This window comes from Salmo salar, chromosome 19, assembly GCF_965601325.2.
Source record: "Salmo salar chromosome 19, fSalSal1, whole genome shotgun sequence".
NCBI classification, from domain to species: Eukaryota; Metazoa; Chordata; class Actinopteri; order Salmoniformes; family Salmonidae; genus Salmo; species Salmo salar.
The window spans coordinates 28,628,469-28,646,223 of record NC_138309.1 but is presented as its reverse complement, the minus strand read 5'-3'; the positions used below and the strand labels follow the sequence as shown (position 1 = coordinate 28,646,223).

General features: G+C 46.9%; 1 protein-coding gene across 1 annotated transcript in view; it reads right to left on the bottom strand.

Moving 5' to 3' along the window:
- The window catches only part of LOC106578646 (rab effector MyRIP), a 62,518-nt gene that overhangs the window by 6,550 nt on the left and 38,213 nt on the right, over positions 1–17,755 (bottom strand). The window contains exons 3-10 of the mRNA XM_082965672.1: positions 12,576–12,656; positions 11,611–11,708; positions 11,328–11,408; positions 11,049–11,222; positions 7,795–7,963; positions 6,803–7,494; positions 5,442–6,200; positions 1,704–1,895 (exon numbers count right to left, since the gene is read on the bottom strand). Coding sequence (XP_082821798.1) covers positions 1,704–1,895; positions 5,442–6,200; positions 6,803–7,494; positions 7,795–7,963; positions 11,049–11,222; positions 11,328–11,408; positions 11,611–11,708; positions 12,576–12,656 — 2,246 coding nt within the window. The remainder of the gene's footprint in view (positions 1–1,703; positions 1,896–5,441; positions 6,201–6,802; positions 7,495–7,794; positions 7,964–11,048; positions 11,223–11,327; positions 11,409–11,610; positions 11,709–12,575; positions 12,657–17,755) is intronic.

Genomic DNA, 17,755 nt, shown 5'->3' with positions numbered 1-17,755 from the left:
ATAGTTGAATGTGCTGACAACAAAATCACACAAAAATAATCAATGGAAATCCAATTTATCAACCCATGGAGGTCTGGATTTGGAGTCACACTCAAAATTAAAGTGGAAAACCACACTACAGGCTGATCCAACTTTGATGTAATGTCCTTAAAACAAGTCAAAATGAGGCTCAGTAGTGTGTGTGGCCTCCACGTGCCTGTATGAGGTGGCGGATGGTCTCCTGAGGGATCTCCTCCCAGACCTGGACTAAAGCATCCGCCAACTCCTGGACAGTTTGTGGTGCAACGTGGCGTTGGTGGATGGAGCGAGACATGATGTCCCAGATGTGCTCAATTGGATTCAGGTCTGGGGAACGGGCGGGCCAGTCCATAGCATCAATGCCTTCCTCTTGCAGGAACTACTGACACACTCCAGCCACATGAGGTCTAGCATTGTCTTGCATTAGGAGGAACCCAGGGCCAACCGCACCTGCATATGGTCTCACAAGGGGTCTGAGGATCTCATCTCGGTACCTAATGGCAGTCAGGCTACCTCTGGCGAGCACATGGAGGGCTGTGCGGCCCCCCAAAGAAATGCCACCCCACACCATGACTGACCCACCGCCAAACCGGTCATGCTGGAGGATGTTGCAGGCAGCAGAACGATCTCCACGGCGTCTCCAGACTCTGTCGCCTCTGTCACATGTGCTCAGTGTGAACCTGCTTTCATCTGTGAAGAGCACAGGGCGCCAGTGGCGAATTTGCCAATCTTGGTGTTCTCTGGCAAATGCCAAATGTCCTGCACGGTGTTGGGCTGTAAGCACAACCCCCACCTGTGGACGTCGGGCCCTCATACCATCCTCATGGAGTCTGTTTCTGACCGTTTGAGCAGACACATGCACATTTGTGGCCTGCTGGAGGTCATTTTGCAGGGCTCTGGCAGTGCTCCTCCTGCTCCTCCTTGCACAAAGGTGGAGGTAGCGGTCCTGCTGCTGGGTTGTTGCCCTCCTACGGCCTCCTCCCCGTCTCCTGATGTACTGGCCTGTCTCCTGGTAGCGCCTCCATGCTCTGGACACTACGCTGACAGACACAGCAAACCTTCTTGCCACAGCTCGCATTGATGTGCCATCCTGGATGAGCTGCACTACCTGAGCCACTTCTGTGGGTTGTAGACTCTGTCTTATGCTACCACTAGAGTGAAAGCACCGCCAGCATTCAAAAGTGACCAAAACATCAGCCAGGAAGCATAGGAACTGAGAAGTGGTCTGTGGTCACCACCTGCAGAACCACTCCTTTATTGGGGGTGTCTTGCTAATTGCCTATAATTTCCACCTGTTCCATTTGCACAACAGCATGTGAAATTTATTGTCAATCAGTGTTGCTTCCTAAGTGGACAGTTTGATTTCACAGAAGTGTGATTAACTTGGAGTTACATTGTGTTGTTTAAGTGTTCCCTTTATTTTTTTAAGCAGTGTACTAATTGAGTGTACGTAAACTTCTGACCCACTGGGAATGTGATGAAAGAGATAAAAGCTGAAATAAATCATTTTCTCCTCTATTGTTCTGACATTTCACATTCTTAAAATAAAGTGGTGATCCTAAATGACCTAAGACAGGGAATTTTTACTAGGATTAAATGTCAGGAATTGTGAAATACTGAGTTTAAATGTATTTGGCTAAGGTGTATGTAAACTTCTGACTTCAACTGTAGGCTGTGGTTCTTACGTTTTCCTCCATCTTTGTGAGTTTCTGGTCCAGCTCCCTGGTCTCTAAGCTGCTGGAGAAGGATTCAGACGCACTCATGCACTCTGAGGGAGTGACGCTATCGCCCCCCGCCTCACCAATCAGCTCCTCGGTAGCGTTGAGCACCTTCAGGACCTCTGTGGTGATACTGCACAGAGATGCGGCCGAGTACTTCTGTTCAACACACACAGAGATACGAGTCATAGGCACAAAGATGACTACCATTAGTGAGTAAAAAACATATATCAAACAGTGAAGAGGAGGGTCCGAATGAGATGTTTACAGCATGGTCCTCAATGACAATGACAGAAAAAGTCAGCTTTTACACCTCCAATCAACACACACACAGACACACATCACGACTCACGCTCGACCTGCACGGAGCGATCAGGTGGGAGGAAAAACAGTGTGAGGAAGAAGAGTGAGGTTTCGGGTGGAAGAGGAGGAGAGCTGTTGACCTTTTCTGTTAGAAGATTCCGCTATTTAATAGGTTTAAGTTATAGAGGTCACTTTACCTTTGATATTTTTACTTTTACTCCACTACATTTGTAAAGAAAATATTGACATTTTACTCCATACATTTTACCTGACATCCAAAATGTACTCGTTACATTGACAGTGGACCTAACATGAGGCAAATGAAAGTGCAGTCTCGGCTTGAACCTACACGACATAACAAGCCACACTCCAACTGTACAGTACAAACAAGAACGGTACATCTGAAAAGATGACAAGGAGAGAGGGAAGAGAGAGAAGGAGAGATAGATGTAATTCAATATTGAGCTAATCGTTGGCTTGAAGCTTTGATCTGTGGGACTAATGAGTGCATTGATCCACCCGCTTTCTCTCTCTCTAAGACGCGTTAGCTGGCTAGCGACGTGTATGGGCTTTGAAAGGAAAGGTACAGTGTGGGTGTTAGGGGGTGTTAGTGGGTGGCACTTGAGTCGGAGATGAGACGAGATGAGAGACGGCTCCTTCTGAACACTCGGCGGTGACTTTGAGAGCAAAGAGTTACGGTACTGACTGAGTAGGTAAATGGAGAATGGGAGCCGGAGTGAGAGTCTTGGCCATCACCCCCATTACAAAGAGACATCATTACCACATGGCTCCATTTCCTACTGCGACATTTGTGTTTAGAAAGCACTTTAGAAAGTCCATCCACACTCGCATTCCTGAGATACCATGCAGCGTGTGCTTGTGCAAAGGACGTCGACGCTGCTTGCTTATCAGCGAGTAACATTTCCTCCCAATTTGGGCCCATACCTGGTGCAAACTCGTGACCTCTGCCTCAAAACACACGTGACCGTGCTCCTGCAAGCGTCTCAGTCGACCGTGCCACCTCAAGAGCAAGTTAATGAAGCGAAGCAAGCTGGAAACTTACAGCTGAGGAGTAAGTTTCACACGTGTTCCACTGGGGCTTTATGAACATGCCGCAGATCTATACTTTTGACACTTAGTCATATCTCAAACAAGTGGAGAGTTGTGCAGATATACTTCAGTGTCCTTGTTATTCCAAAAGAGGAAAGGTGACAGCAACTTCCACAAATGGCCGCAACAGCAAAGTTTTTAAATTCATGATGCTCTTATTTATACAAAATGAATATGTCAGCTTTTTTTAAAATATAAACACGAGCAACATGATTTTAAAACGTTCTCGTTGCGGTCATTTGTGGAAGAAGATGCTGTCACTTTTAATCTTTAGGAATACAAATGGACATGACTTTACCCAGATGAGCACCCCATTGCAGAGAAGCCTTTTAGTAGTGTGTGGGATACCATGGTATATAAATCCATCCATATTTATCTCTTGACATACTGTACCTCAAATGGAGAGCTGTGGTTTCCAGTGGTGGAAAAAGTACTCAAGTAAAAGATATCTTAATAGAAAATGACTCACGTAAAAGTGAAAGTCACCCAGTAAAATACTACTTGAGCAAAGGTCTAACAGTATCTGGTTTTAAATATACTTAAGTACAGTGGTGGAAAAAGTACTAAATTGTCATACTTGAGTAAAAATAATAAATGAAAGTAAATGCTATACATCAAATTCCTTATATTAAACAAAATAGACAAAACGATTTTCTTGTTTTTGTACATTTACGGACAGACAGGGGCACACCCCAAGACTCAGACATAATTTACAAACACAGCATTTGTGTTCAGTGAGCGCCAGATCAGAGGCAGTAGGAATGACAACACGTTATATTGATAGGTGCGTGAATTGGACCATATTGCTGTCCTGCCTGAGCCTTCGAAATGTAACGAGTACATTTTGGATGTCAGGTAAAATGTATGGAGTAAAATGTCAATATTTTCTTTACAAATGTAGTGGAGTAAAAGTAAAAAATATCAAAGGTAAAATACAGATACCCCCCAAAAATACTTATTAGTACTTTAAAGTATTTATACTTAAGTACTTTACACCACTGGTGGTTTCACACCTTTTATGTAACTGCCATTCATACCCCAGCCTCTGCCCTTTACAAATGCCTAAAATGTATTGAAGGAAGAATAAAAGAGAAAAGCACTAGAAAGGAAACACGTATATTAGCTAATGCAATCGGCTTCGTAGGTCTGAATTCAATCCAGCACCATCAGCTTTTCACTCAGTTATTTCACTCCCCATCTATCCTTAGCGGCTTTGAATAACATTTAGAAGTGTCCAGAAGTCCCTAAAATAGGCCACATCTAGATAAGAACAAATTGGCGTCACAAATGGTACCCTATACTCTACATTTAGCGCACTTACATAAGGAATAGGGTGCTATTTGGGACACAGACAACTGAAGTAGAGCAGAGAGAGAGAGAGAGTGACTAATACCATTATGGTCCCTGACAAAACAACCATGTCTCACTTAATGATGCCTTACTTGTGACAGTGTGTGTGAGTAAGCATTGTAAAAGGAGGAATCATCAGATAGGTGCACGTGTGCATGGCTGTGTGTGTGTGTTCGTGTGTGCTGTCTACGTCCATCACAGTAATTTGATAGTTTTGGTGTTGTATCATGTGAATGTTAAGTTTGGGACTGTTAGTCATGACTCATGTTGCATAGAAGGTCTATATATGTGTGGGTGTGTGTGTGTGTGTGTGTGTGTGTGTGTGTGTGTGGGTCTGTGATGTCCTGACCGGGGCCTGTGTTATAGAGACAGTAGATCTCACCTGCTGTAAGAGAGAGGAGAGCAACTGTAGCCTCTGCTGTAGTTCCAGCCAATTCTGCCCCTCCTGACAGACAAGACAGACACGCATGGACGGACGGACGGACGGACGGAGAGACAGACAGGAGAAAGGGAGAAGGAGAGAAGTGGGACATGGATGGCACAGCAAAATATAGATGAGAAGAGTTGAGAAGAGGTAGGCGAGATGGGAGAAAGAGGTTAGGGATGAGTAGAAGGTACAGACAGAAGAAAGGCAGGGGAAATAAAGGAGTGAATGAGAGAAATGAGACGTAGGAGTACGATACAGAGACAGTCTAAGATCAGATTGAAAGATAACTAAGGGTAGCCCCCTGCTGTGTTTAGGTGAGGACAAACAGGACATTGATGGTAGGCTAAAGCCATAGATGTACTAGAGAGCTCATCTATCTTAACCCATGGTAAAACAGGCTTTGGGCCAAGTATCCCTATCCTTGTATACATATCTCCAAATTTCATCCCTCTATCCAACTATGGTTAAAGTGAAATATGAAACAATGAGTTCCTGTTCTGCCTCTCTCTGCTCACCTGGCCGTCACACAGCACCCCCTCCTGGACAGATGGGGTAATAACAAGCGAGATGGGCGTGGATCCGGACTTTTCATTTTGGTCTTCCACTTGTTCCCCCTTTTTCTCGGTCTTTCTGTCCACCTCTTTTCTTTGTGGTCTCTTACTTTGCCTGTTCTTCTCCACTCTCTTCTCTTCTCTGTCATCTACTTTCTCTTCCAAACTCTTTCCTCCTCTCCCCAACCTCCTCTCCTTCACTCTCTCCTCCTCTCTTAATGTCGGCCTTTCCGTTAGTCTCTCCCTATTTTCCAGTTCCGGCCCTTTCACTGACTCGATTGTCTCTCTCTTCGCCCCATCCTGACTTTTACTGCTCGGTCTGTCTCTCGGTCTCTCACTCTGTCTCTGCCGATCTCCTTCTCTCGCATTCTGCCTCAGCTTCTCTTTCGGTCTGTCACTTTCTCGGTCTCTCCCTCCAGGACTTTTGATTGGCTCGTCCTCGGATGAGCTCACTACTTCTTTGCTGTTGGCTCGTCCAACCAGCTGGCTCAGTTTGGAGCTGAACTTCTGCTCCAGTGTGTCTCCAGAGCCGGGCCCAGTGCTGCTGGTGGACAGGGGGTCAGGGGTCATGGGGTTACGGGCCGCAGAGTTAGGGCCCACAGTGTCCTGGTCCTCGGGGGTCATGGCCTCAGAGGAGGCTTTGGGGATGGGCACCACATCAGGGGCGGCCATCTCCTCACTCATGCCCCTCTTCAACAGGCCGTTCAGCAGGAAACTGTTCTCCTAAGGATGGAGAGAGAAAGAGAGTGACAGAGACAGAGCGCGGAAGAGAGAGAGAGCAAGAGAGAGAAAGAGAGAGAATAAAGAGAGTATTAGGGAGAGAGACCTTAAAGCGTATTTCTTTCTTTATGATAGTGTTGTAGTGCCACATAGTGTTGTGGTAATGTTTCTCAATGGTCTTACGAGGGTTGACCAATGACTTTACACATTTTTTCAGACATTTATAACAACTAGAATGTGGTGGAGTAAAGATTGGTGTAGAGAACAAGATTGGTGTAGCTGTTACACGCTCCATATCTTCACATTTGAGTAATTTTGAGTAATTTAGCACAGGGTTTTCCTGCGCACGTTTTTGCCGTAGCCGTATCACTACACAGCTGATTCAAATAACCAACTTTGATTATTTGAATCAGCTGTGTAGTGCTAGGGCAAAAAACGTGGACCCTAGTGGGGGCCCCAGGACCGAGTTTGGGAAACCCTGATTTAGCAGACACTGTCAGCAGAGTGACTTCCTGTCAGTGCATTCAACTAAAGTAAGACAACCACATATCACAGTTATTGCAAGTTAAACCGTCCTCAAGGCTTTGTGAGTGTCGTCCTCCCACCTGTACAGATTGTGCGTAGAGGGGCTGTGTGTGTGTCTGTGTGTGGGCCTGGTTCCCCGCCACTTCCCTCTTGTTCTTCCTGCGTCTCCGAGACCTCCTGACCTGGTCGCTCTGCATGCTGTCCTCTGCCTCGCTACTATCCCCAGTCACCTTGGGGTTAAAGTTCACATCCAGCGCCTCCGGGTGGAGCGGGTACGAGGGGAAGTTCTGGTGTTGATGATGATGATGGTGGTGGTACTGAGCCTGCTGGGGATGAAGATGCGGGTCCGAGTTAGGACCTTTTTTTTTCATCACGTTATGGAGGGGTTTGCGGGGGCGGGCGGAGGGTACCGACGAGGACTCTGAGTCAGAGTTGATGGTCTCAGTGTTGGTGTACTGGCCCGAGGAGGGCGAGGTGACCGGGAGGTGGACAGGGGTGTACGTCCACTCCGGGTCGTGTTGGGAGTCCGTGTAGTACGTCTCGTCTGAGAGTTTCCGCCGGAACTGGCGGAGCGCGGACCCCCAGCCCCCCTCGTCGTTCTCCTGATCGGAATCAGAGCCCATCTCGTCATAGGCCGAGACCACGCCAGACTCTTTCTCCAGGACGCTGAACACCAACGACTTTCTCTTGGCCAGCAGGCTGGGACGGGAGTACTGAGAGCTCTGCAGCGCAATCCAGTTCCCGTCAGGGCTCTGCAACACCGAAGACGCACCTGAACATACAAGCACAGACAAACATATAAAAACTTTACATGTGTGACAAACACAGCATTCTTCCTGTGAGCTAAGCGGTATGGAATTGTCCTGTTGCATGTAACATACTGTAGTTGACTGTACAAATAAGAGACGTGAAATGAGTGACATGTCTTTGCGTGTAACAGTTTGGACATGTCTCTGGGTTGAGTGTAGAGTGTTATGTGTCTGACTATCAGGAGGACTGCCATGGACGTGCCTCTGTCTCTAATGTGTGTGTGTGAGACTGTATGAAGGAGCCGTGTTTCAGTTTGTCTTACTGGAGTTGTCCAGGCGGTCCACACTCTTCCAGCTGGGCAGTGAGGAGGCCCTGGCCGTCTCCTTCTTCAGAGAGGCGTAGTCCTGTACCCCGCCCCCTGCCCCCATTAGTGCCTCAGTGACCTTCTCTGGGGAGTCATCACTGGTCAGGGAGAATGCCGACCGCGACCTCTGTACACACGCGCGCAAAACACACAAAAATACAAACACATGTTAATGACATGCTATGCACTTTAAAAACGACGAGTGCTGACAAGATAACACAGAACGCTGGGGCTACCAGCCAAGGACAGCTTCAAATGGAACTGGCACAGCGGCAGAATTTTGTTCAGAGCAGCAATTTTCCCACGCTTCCGTTCCAGACAAACAACATTTGAGGATTAGGTGGGAAAGATTTGCTTGTTTGGGTGGCTACGTGGATAACAGTGACTACGTGCTGTTATTGACTGTTCCAACTGAACGGGGACTAGTTTGTTTGGTTAGAATCTCAGAAGGTATTCAAAGGAAATGGCAACTGGAGTTTGTGTTCCTCCGGGAGCCTGGTACACCGTAAGACTGACTTCCAGTGTGCGTCCCAACCAAATGGCACCCTATTCTAAATAGTGCACTACTTTTGACCCAGAGCCTTTCCATTTGGGACGACGTGCCAGTCACATGGATGTGATTCCTATAAAGAGTCAGCAGGGGGCATCAGAGAACTACAATACGGACAAGAACAGCGGAGGAGGGACTCATCTCTGTTCACTGACATACACACTCCCTCTGAGCTCATTCATAGCCTGTGTGTGTGTGTGTGTGTGTGTGTGTGTGTGTATGTGTATAGAGAGCGTTGATAAAGGGAGCCCATCCCTCTGTGGACCAGGGAGTTGAGGAGAATCCCTGTGAATTCCGCAGCACTTTGATCATGTGTGAATGTAACAGATTGGGAACGTGGCTTTGATTCCACACTGCTGTGCCTGCCTTACACCCACGGGACGATGACAAATCTCAGCAAGCTCCCCTCTGACTACCCCTTTGAAATTCTGCCAGGCGTGTGTGTGTGTGTGTGTGTGTGTGTGTGTGTGTGTGTGTTTGTGTAGAGGTTTCCCAGGTAAGTTACTGTACAGCTCACAGGTACAAACCGGTGACAACCCTCAGTGGAAAAGCAATCATGCGAAAATCTGCCAATATAATGGAAACACTTAAGTAAATGAGGGACGCAAAGTATATTAAAAGCATGTGCTTCCACACAGGTGTGGTTCCTGAGTTAATTAAGCAATTAATATCCCATCATTCTTAGGGTCATGACCCCATAGGATGACATTGCCCCCATCCACGGGGCTATGCCACCATCCACAGTCACTGAATGGCTTGATGAGCATGTAAACCATATACCATGGCTATCTCAGTCACCAGATCTCAATGGAATGGAATTTCTCACAGAAGAATGGTATCGCATCGCTCCAATAGAGTTCCAGACACTTGTAGAATCTATGTCAAGGTGCATTGAAGCTGTTCTGGCTCGTGGTGGCGCAACGGCACTTTATGTTGGCCTTTCATTTATGTTGGCAGCCAGCCCTCAACCCTGTCTGTCCTCATATCTCATCACTAGGGACAGGAGTTTTTCCTGTCCATGTGCCCTGACCAGGCCCCAGCTACAGACTATATTTAGGGCCTAGTTTTTCCTGGGTCAGGTCAAATGGTCAGGAAAAAGTGTAGTGTATTGTAGTGTAGTATAGTGGAGCTTACTGTATTGTAGTGTAGTATAGTATATTATAGTGGAGCTTACTGTATTGTAGTGTAGTATAGTATATTATAGTGGAGCTTACTGTATTGTAGTGTAGTATAGTGGAGCGTACTGTATTGTAGTATAGTATAGTGGAGCTTACTGTATTGTAGTGCTGTATAGTGGAGCTTACTGTAGTGTAGTATAGTGGAGCTTACTGTATTGTAGTATAGTATAGTGGAGCTTACTGTATTGTAGTGTTGTATAGTGGAGCTTACTGTAGTGTAGTATAGTGGAGCTTACTGTATTGTAGTGTTGTATAGTGGAGCTTACTGTAGTGTAGTATAGTGGAGCTTACTGTAGTGTAGTATAGTGGAGCTTACTGTATTGTAGTATAGTATAGTGAGCTTACTGTATTGTAGTGTTGTATAGTGGAGCTTACTGTATTGTAGTATAGTATAGTGGAGCTTACTGTATTGTAGTGTAGTATAGTGGAGCTTACTGTATTGTAGTATAGTATAGTGGAGCTTACTGTATTGTAGTGTTGTATAGTGGAGCTTACTGTATTGTAGTATAGTATAGTGGAGCTTACTGCAGTGTAATGTAGTATAGTGGAGCTTACTGTATTGTAGTGTAGTATAGTATATTATAGTGGAGCGTACTGTATTGTAGTATAGTGGAGCTTACTGTATTGTAGTGTAGTATAGTGGAGCTTACTGTATTGTAGTATAGTGGAGCTTACTGTATTGTAGTGTAGTATAGTGGAGCTTACTGTATTGTAGTATAGTGGAGCTTACTGCCGTGTAATGTAGTATAGTGGAGCTTACTGTATTGTAGTATAGTATATTATAGTGGAGCGTACTGTATTGTAGTATAGTGGAGCTTACTGTATTGTAGTATAGTGGAGCTTACTGTATTGTAGTCTATTATAGTGGAGCGTACTGTATTGTAGTATAGTGGAGCGTACTGTATTGTAGTATAGTGGAGCTTACTGTATTGTAGTATAGTATAGTGGAGCTTACTGCAGTGTAACGTAGTATAGTGGAGCTTACTGCAGTGTAGAGTAGTATAGTGGAGCTTATTGTGGAGTAGTATAGCCTAGTGTAGTGAGGTGCATTGCGTTGCAGTGTAGTGTAGTGTAACGTAGTGAAGTGTAGTGTAATGTAGCGTAATATAGTGTAGTGTATTGCAGTGAAGTGAAGGGTAGTATAGTGTAGGGTAGCATTCGGTAGCAAACGGTAGTGTAGTGTAATGAAGTGTAGGGTAGGTAGTGTAGTGCAGCATAGTGTACTGTAGAATACTGTAGTGTAGTGCGTTGCGGTTCAGTATAGTACAGTGTAACATAGCTTAGTGTAATGTAGTGTAGTAAAGTGGATTGTAGTGTAATGTAGTGCAGTGTAATGTAGTGCAGTTAAGTGTAACGTATAGTAATATAGCGCAGGGTAGCGTAGTGTAGTGTAATGTAACGAAGCAAAGTGTGTAGCGTAATGTAGCATTACGGAATGTAGCGTAGCATAGCCTAGTGTAGTGATGGCTTCCACCCAGACTGACCCAGAGGGAGTAGGAGCTCTTGAGGTGGGCCTGGTTGGCCTGGGCCATGGTGCTGTGAGGGTGCTGGCTGGGGGAGGACAGCTCACTGCCCTGAGGCTGGCCCTGGCTCTGTCTCTGGGGCCACACAAAGTCATACTCTGTCTGCATCTCGGAATGCTTCCTCCTCTGGATGATCTGGGAGAGAGGAGAGTGGGGGAGAGAGACAGATACAGAATGAAAGATGGCAATGCTAATGTGATGTGATGTCACCAAAAACTTCACACCAAACATAAAAGGTACTTTTTGTACGATGGTTGTGGCCAGTTCCTCTATAAGCTCTTCTTTGTGGTCCCGTAGGTACCGAGCCTCATTCTGCTTCTCCTGCAACACAGAGACGTCAAAGCCCGGTCAGAACTACAGTAAAACAAGCTTTTCTACAAGCACTAAAACCAAACCTCATCCCAATAGCTCCAAACCAAAAGAGACAGAGAGAGAGGAGAGAAAGAGAGAGAGAGAGAGAGAGAGAGAGGGATGGATGTATCGGGAGAGAAAGAAGGGCGGAAGAGAAGGAGTGTTGTCTCACCAAGCTGTCACTAAATTCCTCTGCGTTGGCGATGGCTTCCTCTATGGCCTCCTCAGCAACGCGCAGGGCAACCGTGAGGGTCTCTGCCATGCTGTGTCCTGCCAACACACGCACCAACACACGCACCAACACGTTTACTTACAGCCCTCTCAGGAGAGGTCATTACCTAAATGGCAGATTTAATTAGAGATACAGTATACTAGACAAACAAAACATTACCGTTGCAGAGAAAATGCAATTTGTGCTGTCTGAGTGTGTGCGTGTGCACGAGTCTCTCGCTCTCTCTCTCTGTGTGCGTGTTGACTCATGTCAGGGCTGTGGTGACTCGTGTCAGGGCTGTGGTAGAGTGCTGCTGTGTTGACTCGTGTCAGGGCTGTGGTGACTCGTGTCAGGGCTGTGGTAGAGTGCTGCTGTGTTGACTCGTGTCAGGGCTGTGGTGACTCGTGTCAGGGCTGTGGTAGAGTGCTGCTGTGTTGACTCGTGTCAGGGCTGTGGTGACTCGTGTCAGGGCTGTGGTAGAGTGCTGCTGTAGTGACTCGTGTCAGGGCTGTGGTGACTCGTGTCAGGGCTGTGGTAGAGTGCTGCTGTGGTGACTCATGTCAGGGCTGTGGTGACTCGTGTCAGGGCTGTGGTGACTCGTGTCAGGGCTGTGGTAGAGTGCTGCTGCGGTGACTCGTGTCAGGGCTGTGGTGACTCGTGTCAGGGCTGTGGTAGAGTGCTGCTGCGGTGACTCGTGTCAGGGCTGTGGTGACTCGTGTCAGGGCTGTGGTAGAGTGCTGCTGTGATTACTGTGATTCACAAACACAAGTGGCCGACTGGGAGGGTCACAGACCTCTGGAACAAGAGGACCACGCAGCAGTGTGTATGTGTACTGCTGTGGCTATATGCAATAAGCTACTATGATGAAACAGATATAGCTAGTATGACCATTAATCATTGGTTGGGTTCTATATGAGGTTGTGTACCTTCACTCTGCCTGTAGAAGGTTGAGTCACTGCCACAGACGCTGCCATCGTTGTCATTGCTTCCGTCGTGCACACTGCTTTCTACAGGGGAGACAGAGACAGAGTGAGAGAGATGCACAGAGAAAGAGAGAAAAGAAGGAGAGAGAGAAGAGCGAGCAATTCACTGCTTCTGCAGGGGAAACAGACACAGAGGTTAGAGGTCAGAGGTTAGCTACGGACTGTGCTGGGAGGAACCTCGGCTCACACTGAGAGAACCGGACCTCAGCCTCATCAGGAGAGGAGAGCAATGATATGAAACAGGAGGAAAGTGTAGAGCAGAGAACCTACGACACTGCTTCAATTCATTTCAACATTTCAGCCGTGTGTAGTGTACTGTAGTGTACGTGTGTGTGTATGAACCGTGGGTGTGTTCGCCTGTGTAGTGTCATCTCTTCATAAACCACACCCCATTGCAGAGGGCCATTTGTTGGCAGACATGTATCCCATAGGGCCATCTGTTATCTCCAGGAGGTCTTTCAATGACTTTTTAGTTCCTCTCACGGGAACAATCGACTTCCTTCAATTAGCAGCTAAGATCCACAGCTCTGGGACGAACACCAGTGATACAGCTGAAATGATCACCCTGCCACAGCCTGTGCCTCTGAAGTACTGGGCTGAAATGTGTGTGTGTGTGTGTGTGTGTGTGTGTGTGTGTGTGTGTGTGTGTGTGTGTGTGTGTGTGTGTGTGTGTGTGTGTGTGTGTGTGTGTGTGTGTGTGTGGTGTGGAGAGGATGTGACGACTTCAGCGGTGACACAAAACACTCGGAACCTAGCAGTGGGAGTCGCGGCAGGCCACTAGGACTCCTCTGAGTGTCTGTGTGCAGTGAGGCTGAAACTGCAGTGACATTTGGGACTAGGCGAGCAGACAGACTTGACTTGTGTTTTAACAGTTTTAGTCCTATCCAGCTTAGAGGGAGTGGTCAGTCTTTCAGTTCTTCTTTGATCCGACAAGAACTCCCACCAATGTCATCTTCATCATCATCATCATCATCATCACTGTACTGTGTCCTCCCGGACTTCCTCTTCCTCCCCTGTTCCTCCTCCTCTTTCTGTCATCTTTCGACCATCCTGCCACTCCTCTCTGGAGTATGTTTGTCCATTTGACTGCTTGTTTTTTCCCCCTCTGATAATAAGTGAGATTCGTGGCCCCACAACTCCACCACAGCATATGGTTTAAATCAGCTTCCTGAATGAGTCTCGAACGCTTCAGGTCAGCTTCATTAAATGCCACTCCAAGGCCTCGCTCTCCTCTGCTCTGTTTTAGATGCAGGGTGTGTGTGTGTGTGTTTGTGTGCCTGCTCATTGTGGCTTAAAGGAGAGAGACAGCCAGCAACAACATGCAGTATATTACCCAGGATAAATAAAGCCTGAAATCATGGATGCAGTAGGACGGGGAGATACACTGGCACCGCCGACGATGACCGCATCCTAATGAAGGAAATGGAGCAACAACAACGCCCTGTAAACAAACAGGATCACAAGATGGAGACTGTGTGGTATTTTGTTTACTGACACAGTGACACTTTTCTGTTTCTTTCTTTCATTTTCTCACTTTCCTTCTCTTTTTGTCTACATCTCTCTCATTCACACACACACACACACACACACACACACACACACACACACACACACACACACACACACTTACTTTCTGAGGATGTGACAACTAGATGTATGGAAAAGTGAGTGATTCCCTGGGTAACAACAGTGACATTGTTGCAGGTGACCCTGTCTGTCATCTTTCACAGCAAGAACATGTCCAGCGCGTGACGCTTCACCGTCCAGGCAGACAGTCAGACAAACCGAACACGTGAAACCCGCAGATTTAACCATGACACAACACCCCGCCACGACATGCACTGTCATGACCCTCTCCTGAATTGTTTCGACCATCCTAAGCCTTCACGCCGAACAGAGCCCCTCCCCACCTGCACTGGGCGTGTCCTCCTCAAACCAGGAAGCTTACGTCATCTCATGTCAGTTTATTACCGAGCGATGGAGAGAGATCTATCTTCACTGTTCCTGTTTCATTTCTTCTCATTGACCACGGTCTCACCTTTTCCCCACAGACGGCTCGGGAGGGGAGTCACTCGATATCACCATGACTACCCTGCCGACGGCTACACCGGGCTGTGTGTGTGTGTGTGTGTGTGTGTGTGTGTGTGTGTGAGAGACACTCTTGTCGGTAAAGCTCTACTTAAAGGTGAAGTTCCTCCAGCAGCAGTCCAGACAGCTAGCTTTCAATTATACTAGAGCATCTGCCATCGCACGCTTTCCCACACATACACACACACACAACGCAGCTTTCAGCAATGACTGGGCCTTCATTTACACCATGACAGCTCACACACCAACAGTAAGAGAAAGAAAGACAGACGAATAGAGAGAGAGAGAGAGAGAGAGAGAGAGAGAGAGAGAGATTGAGAGAGCCAGAGAGAGGAAGTGAGAGAGAGAACAAGCGAGAGAGGGAAAGAGAGAGAGAGAGTTTGTGAATGAGAAATGCACAGACTGGGAGTAAACCTGACTGCTCCATCTGCTGCATGTTGTAGTGAAACATACTGGCCACCAGGAACACTGCAGATCAGGTGCCATTAGGGGTTGAGATGAGAAGGGCATGGTGGATTTCTGTTCTGTTCTCCACCTACTAATTCTGTTCTGACACCGACAACGCCTCTACAATAGTGTGTGTGTGCGTGGTGGTTTTTGTGTGTCCTTAAACCTCTTCAAACGTCTGACAGACAGTTAGTGACAGATGAATGTGTCTTTCACATCAGAGTCACTTAAGGTCACATCATGACATCACCTCAGGCTTCTGTGGGACCGTAGCACTACGCTATGCCATCCCGTAAACAAACAAGCACACACACACACACACAAACCCGTGCGTGCACACGTACGGACACACAGACCACACACAAAAACACAAATGTGCATAAACACACACACAAACAAACATGCACACACAATCCATTCACAAAAACACACACAACTACTCAAGTCCTGACAGACATATCGCAGATACACTCCTGGTGCCGCATGCCACCAATGTGACAGCGTTTGGCATTGCATGTTTCGCCACAGACACACACACCACACACACACACACACACACACACACACATTTCAGGACAGGGCTGTGTGTGAGTCACTAATGTTCCAAGACCAGAGACAGCAGCAGGAAGCAGGAGAGAGACAACCAAGGTCAACAGTCACTGATTCACTGGGTTGTCTAGGGCTATACGTATAGTACCTATAGTACAACCACAAGGCACTCACCGAACCAAATGATCTCATGGTATTTGTCACGTTTCAGGCCGACTACATTGTAGCCACTGCATTGCATGAAGCAATGGTTGCATGTCACGCCGCTGACTGTGCATTCAGGCATCAGATTGCTAAATCATATTGTCGGGATAGCTCATAATGTTAAACGCCTGTCCAGGCGTGGTGCGATCTGGCAGGCGTCTGCAATGTAGTCAGCCTGGAATGCGGCCATCGTGTTTGTTTGACTTCACTTCCCACGGGACCACAATTTGTTGAGTCAACATTGTTTCCACATCATTTCGCCGTACCTTATCGAAACGATCACGTTCCATCAGCGTTGCATCACTGAATTCATGTTTGTTGACAACACAATCAAATATCAATCAAGGCTGGATGTTGATCTGATGTTAGAGTCCCTAAGGTTGTGCCGACGGAGAAGGGCGACATCTGACGAGTTCCAACCCAACTTTGCTATAAAGTGACTTCAATTAATCATGTTTATCTTTACTTTTTTTGTACAGAAAGTTCATAGTATTATCACATATGATCCCCAAGCACTTCTGGACATCAGATCGACAGCTACTAACCTCGATTTCGACTTCAAATATGACTTCAACCGACTCAGCTGTTCCACTGTTCATACCGGACCCTATTCCTTTGTTCCATGAGCTACCAAAACACGGCAGGCATAGATGGGGGAGACGAGGTGGATTCCTGGTGAAATTGAGGTGCAGAGAAAACCGAATGGCGCTCCCCTCCGTTCTATTGGCAAATGTCCAGTCACTGGAGAATAAGACGGATGAGTTTCGTTCGAGAGTCTCCCATCAGAGAGACTTGAAAAGCTACAATACTGTGTCTTACTGAAACGTTGCTGGATGATGACGCTATGCACGTACAGTAGTACTCTGTGGATTCTCCATGCAGCGACTGGATCGGACTGCGGCTTTGGGGAAGTCGAAAGGAGGTGGAATGTGTTTTTTTTAATAAATAACAAATGGTGTGCTGCTTCAGGTGTGAAGGAAATCTGGAGCTTTTGCTCACCTGATATAGAACACCTGATGGTAAGCTGCTGACCCTTTTATCTACCAAGAGAGTTCTCATCCGTAATTATCACCGCTGTCTACATCCCTCCACCAGCCAACAGCACTCTGGCACTCGACAAACTGTATGGGGCCTTAAACAAACAAGAAACCGCTCACCCAGAGACAGCGTTTCTGGTGGGTGGAGACTTTAACAAGGGGAGACTTAAAACCCTCCTACCTCACTTCTATCAACACGTCTCCTGCACCACTAAGGGTGCTAAAACTCTAGAGCACATTTATTCCACCCACAGAAACGCATACAGATACATACTTCCTCGTCCTCCCTTCAGCAAATCTGACCATGACTCCATTATCCTGCTTCTTGTTTACAGACAAAAACTCAAACAGGAAGTACCAGTGGCAGGGCTTGCAGATGATAACGGGTTACAAAAGGAAACCCAGACTTGAGTTGCCCAGCAATGCATAACTCCCAAATGAGCTAAATGCCTTTTGTGCTCGCTTCGAGGAATATAACACTGTGCCTTGCGTGAAAGCCCCTGTATTTTTCGGATGACTCTGTGACCTCGCTCTCCGTGGCCGATGTGAGCAAAATGTTTAAACAGGTTAACAATCACAAGGTCGCCGACAGAAACCAGGGGCCATTCTCAAAGCATGCGGAGATCAGCTGGCAAGTGTCTCACAGACATTTTCAAATCTCTCCTTGTCCCAGTCTGTTCCCAAGACCTCCAAGGTAACCTGCCTAAATTTCCATCGGTAATTATGAAGTGCTTTGAAAGGCTGGTCATGACACACATCCACACCATCTCAGACACCCTAGACCCACTCTAATTCACA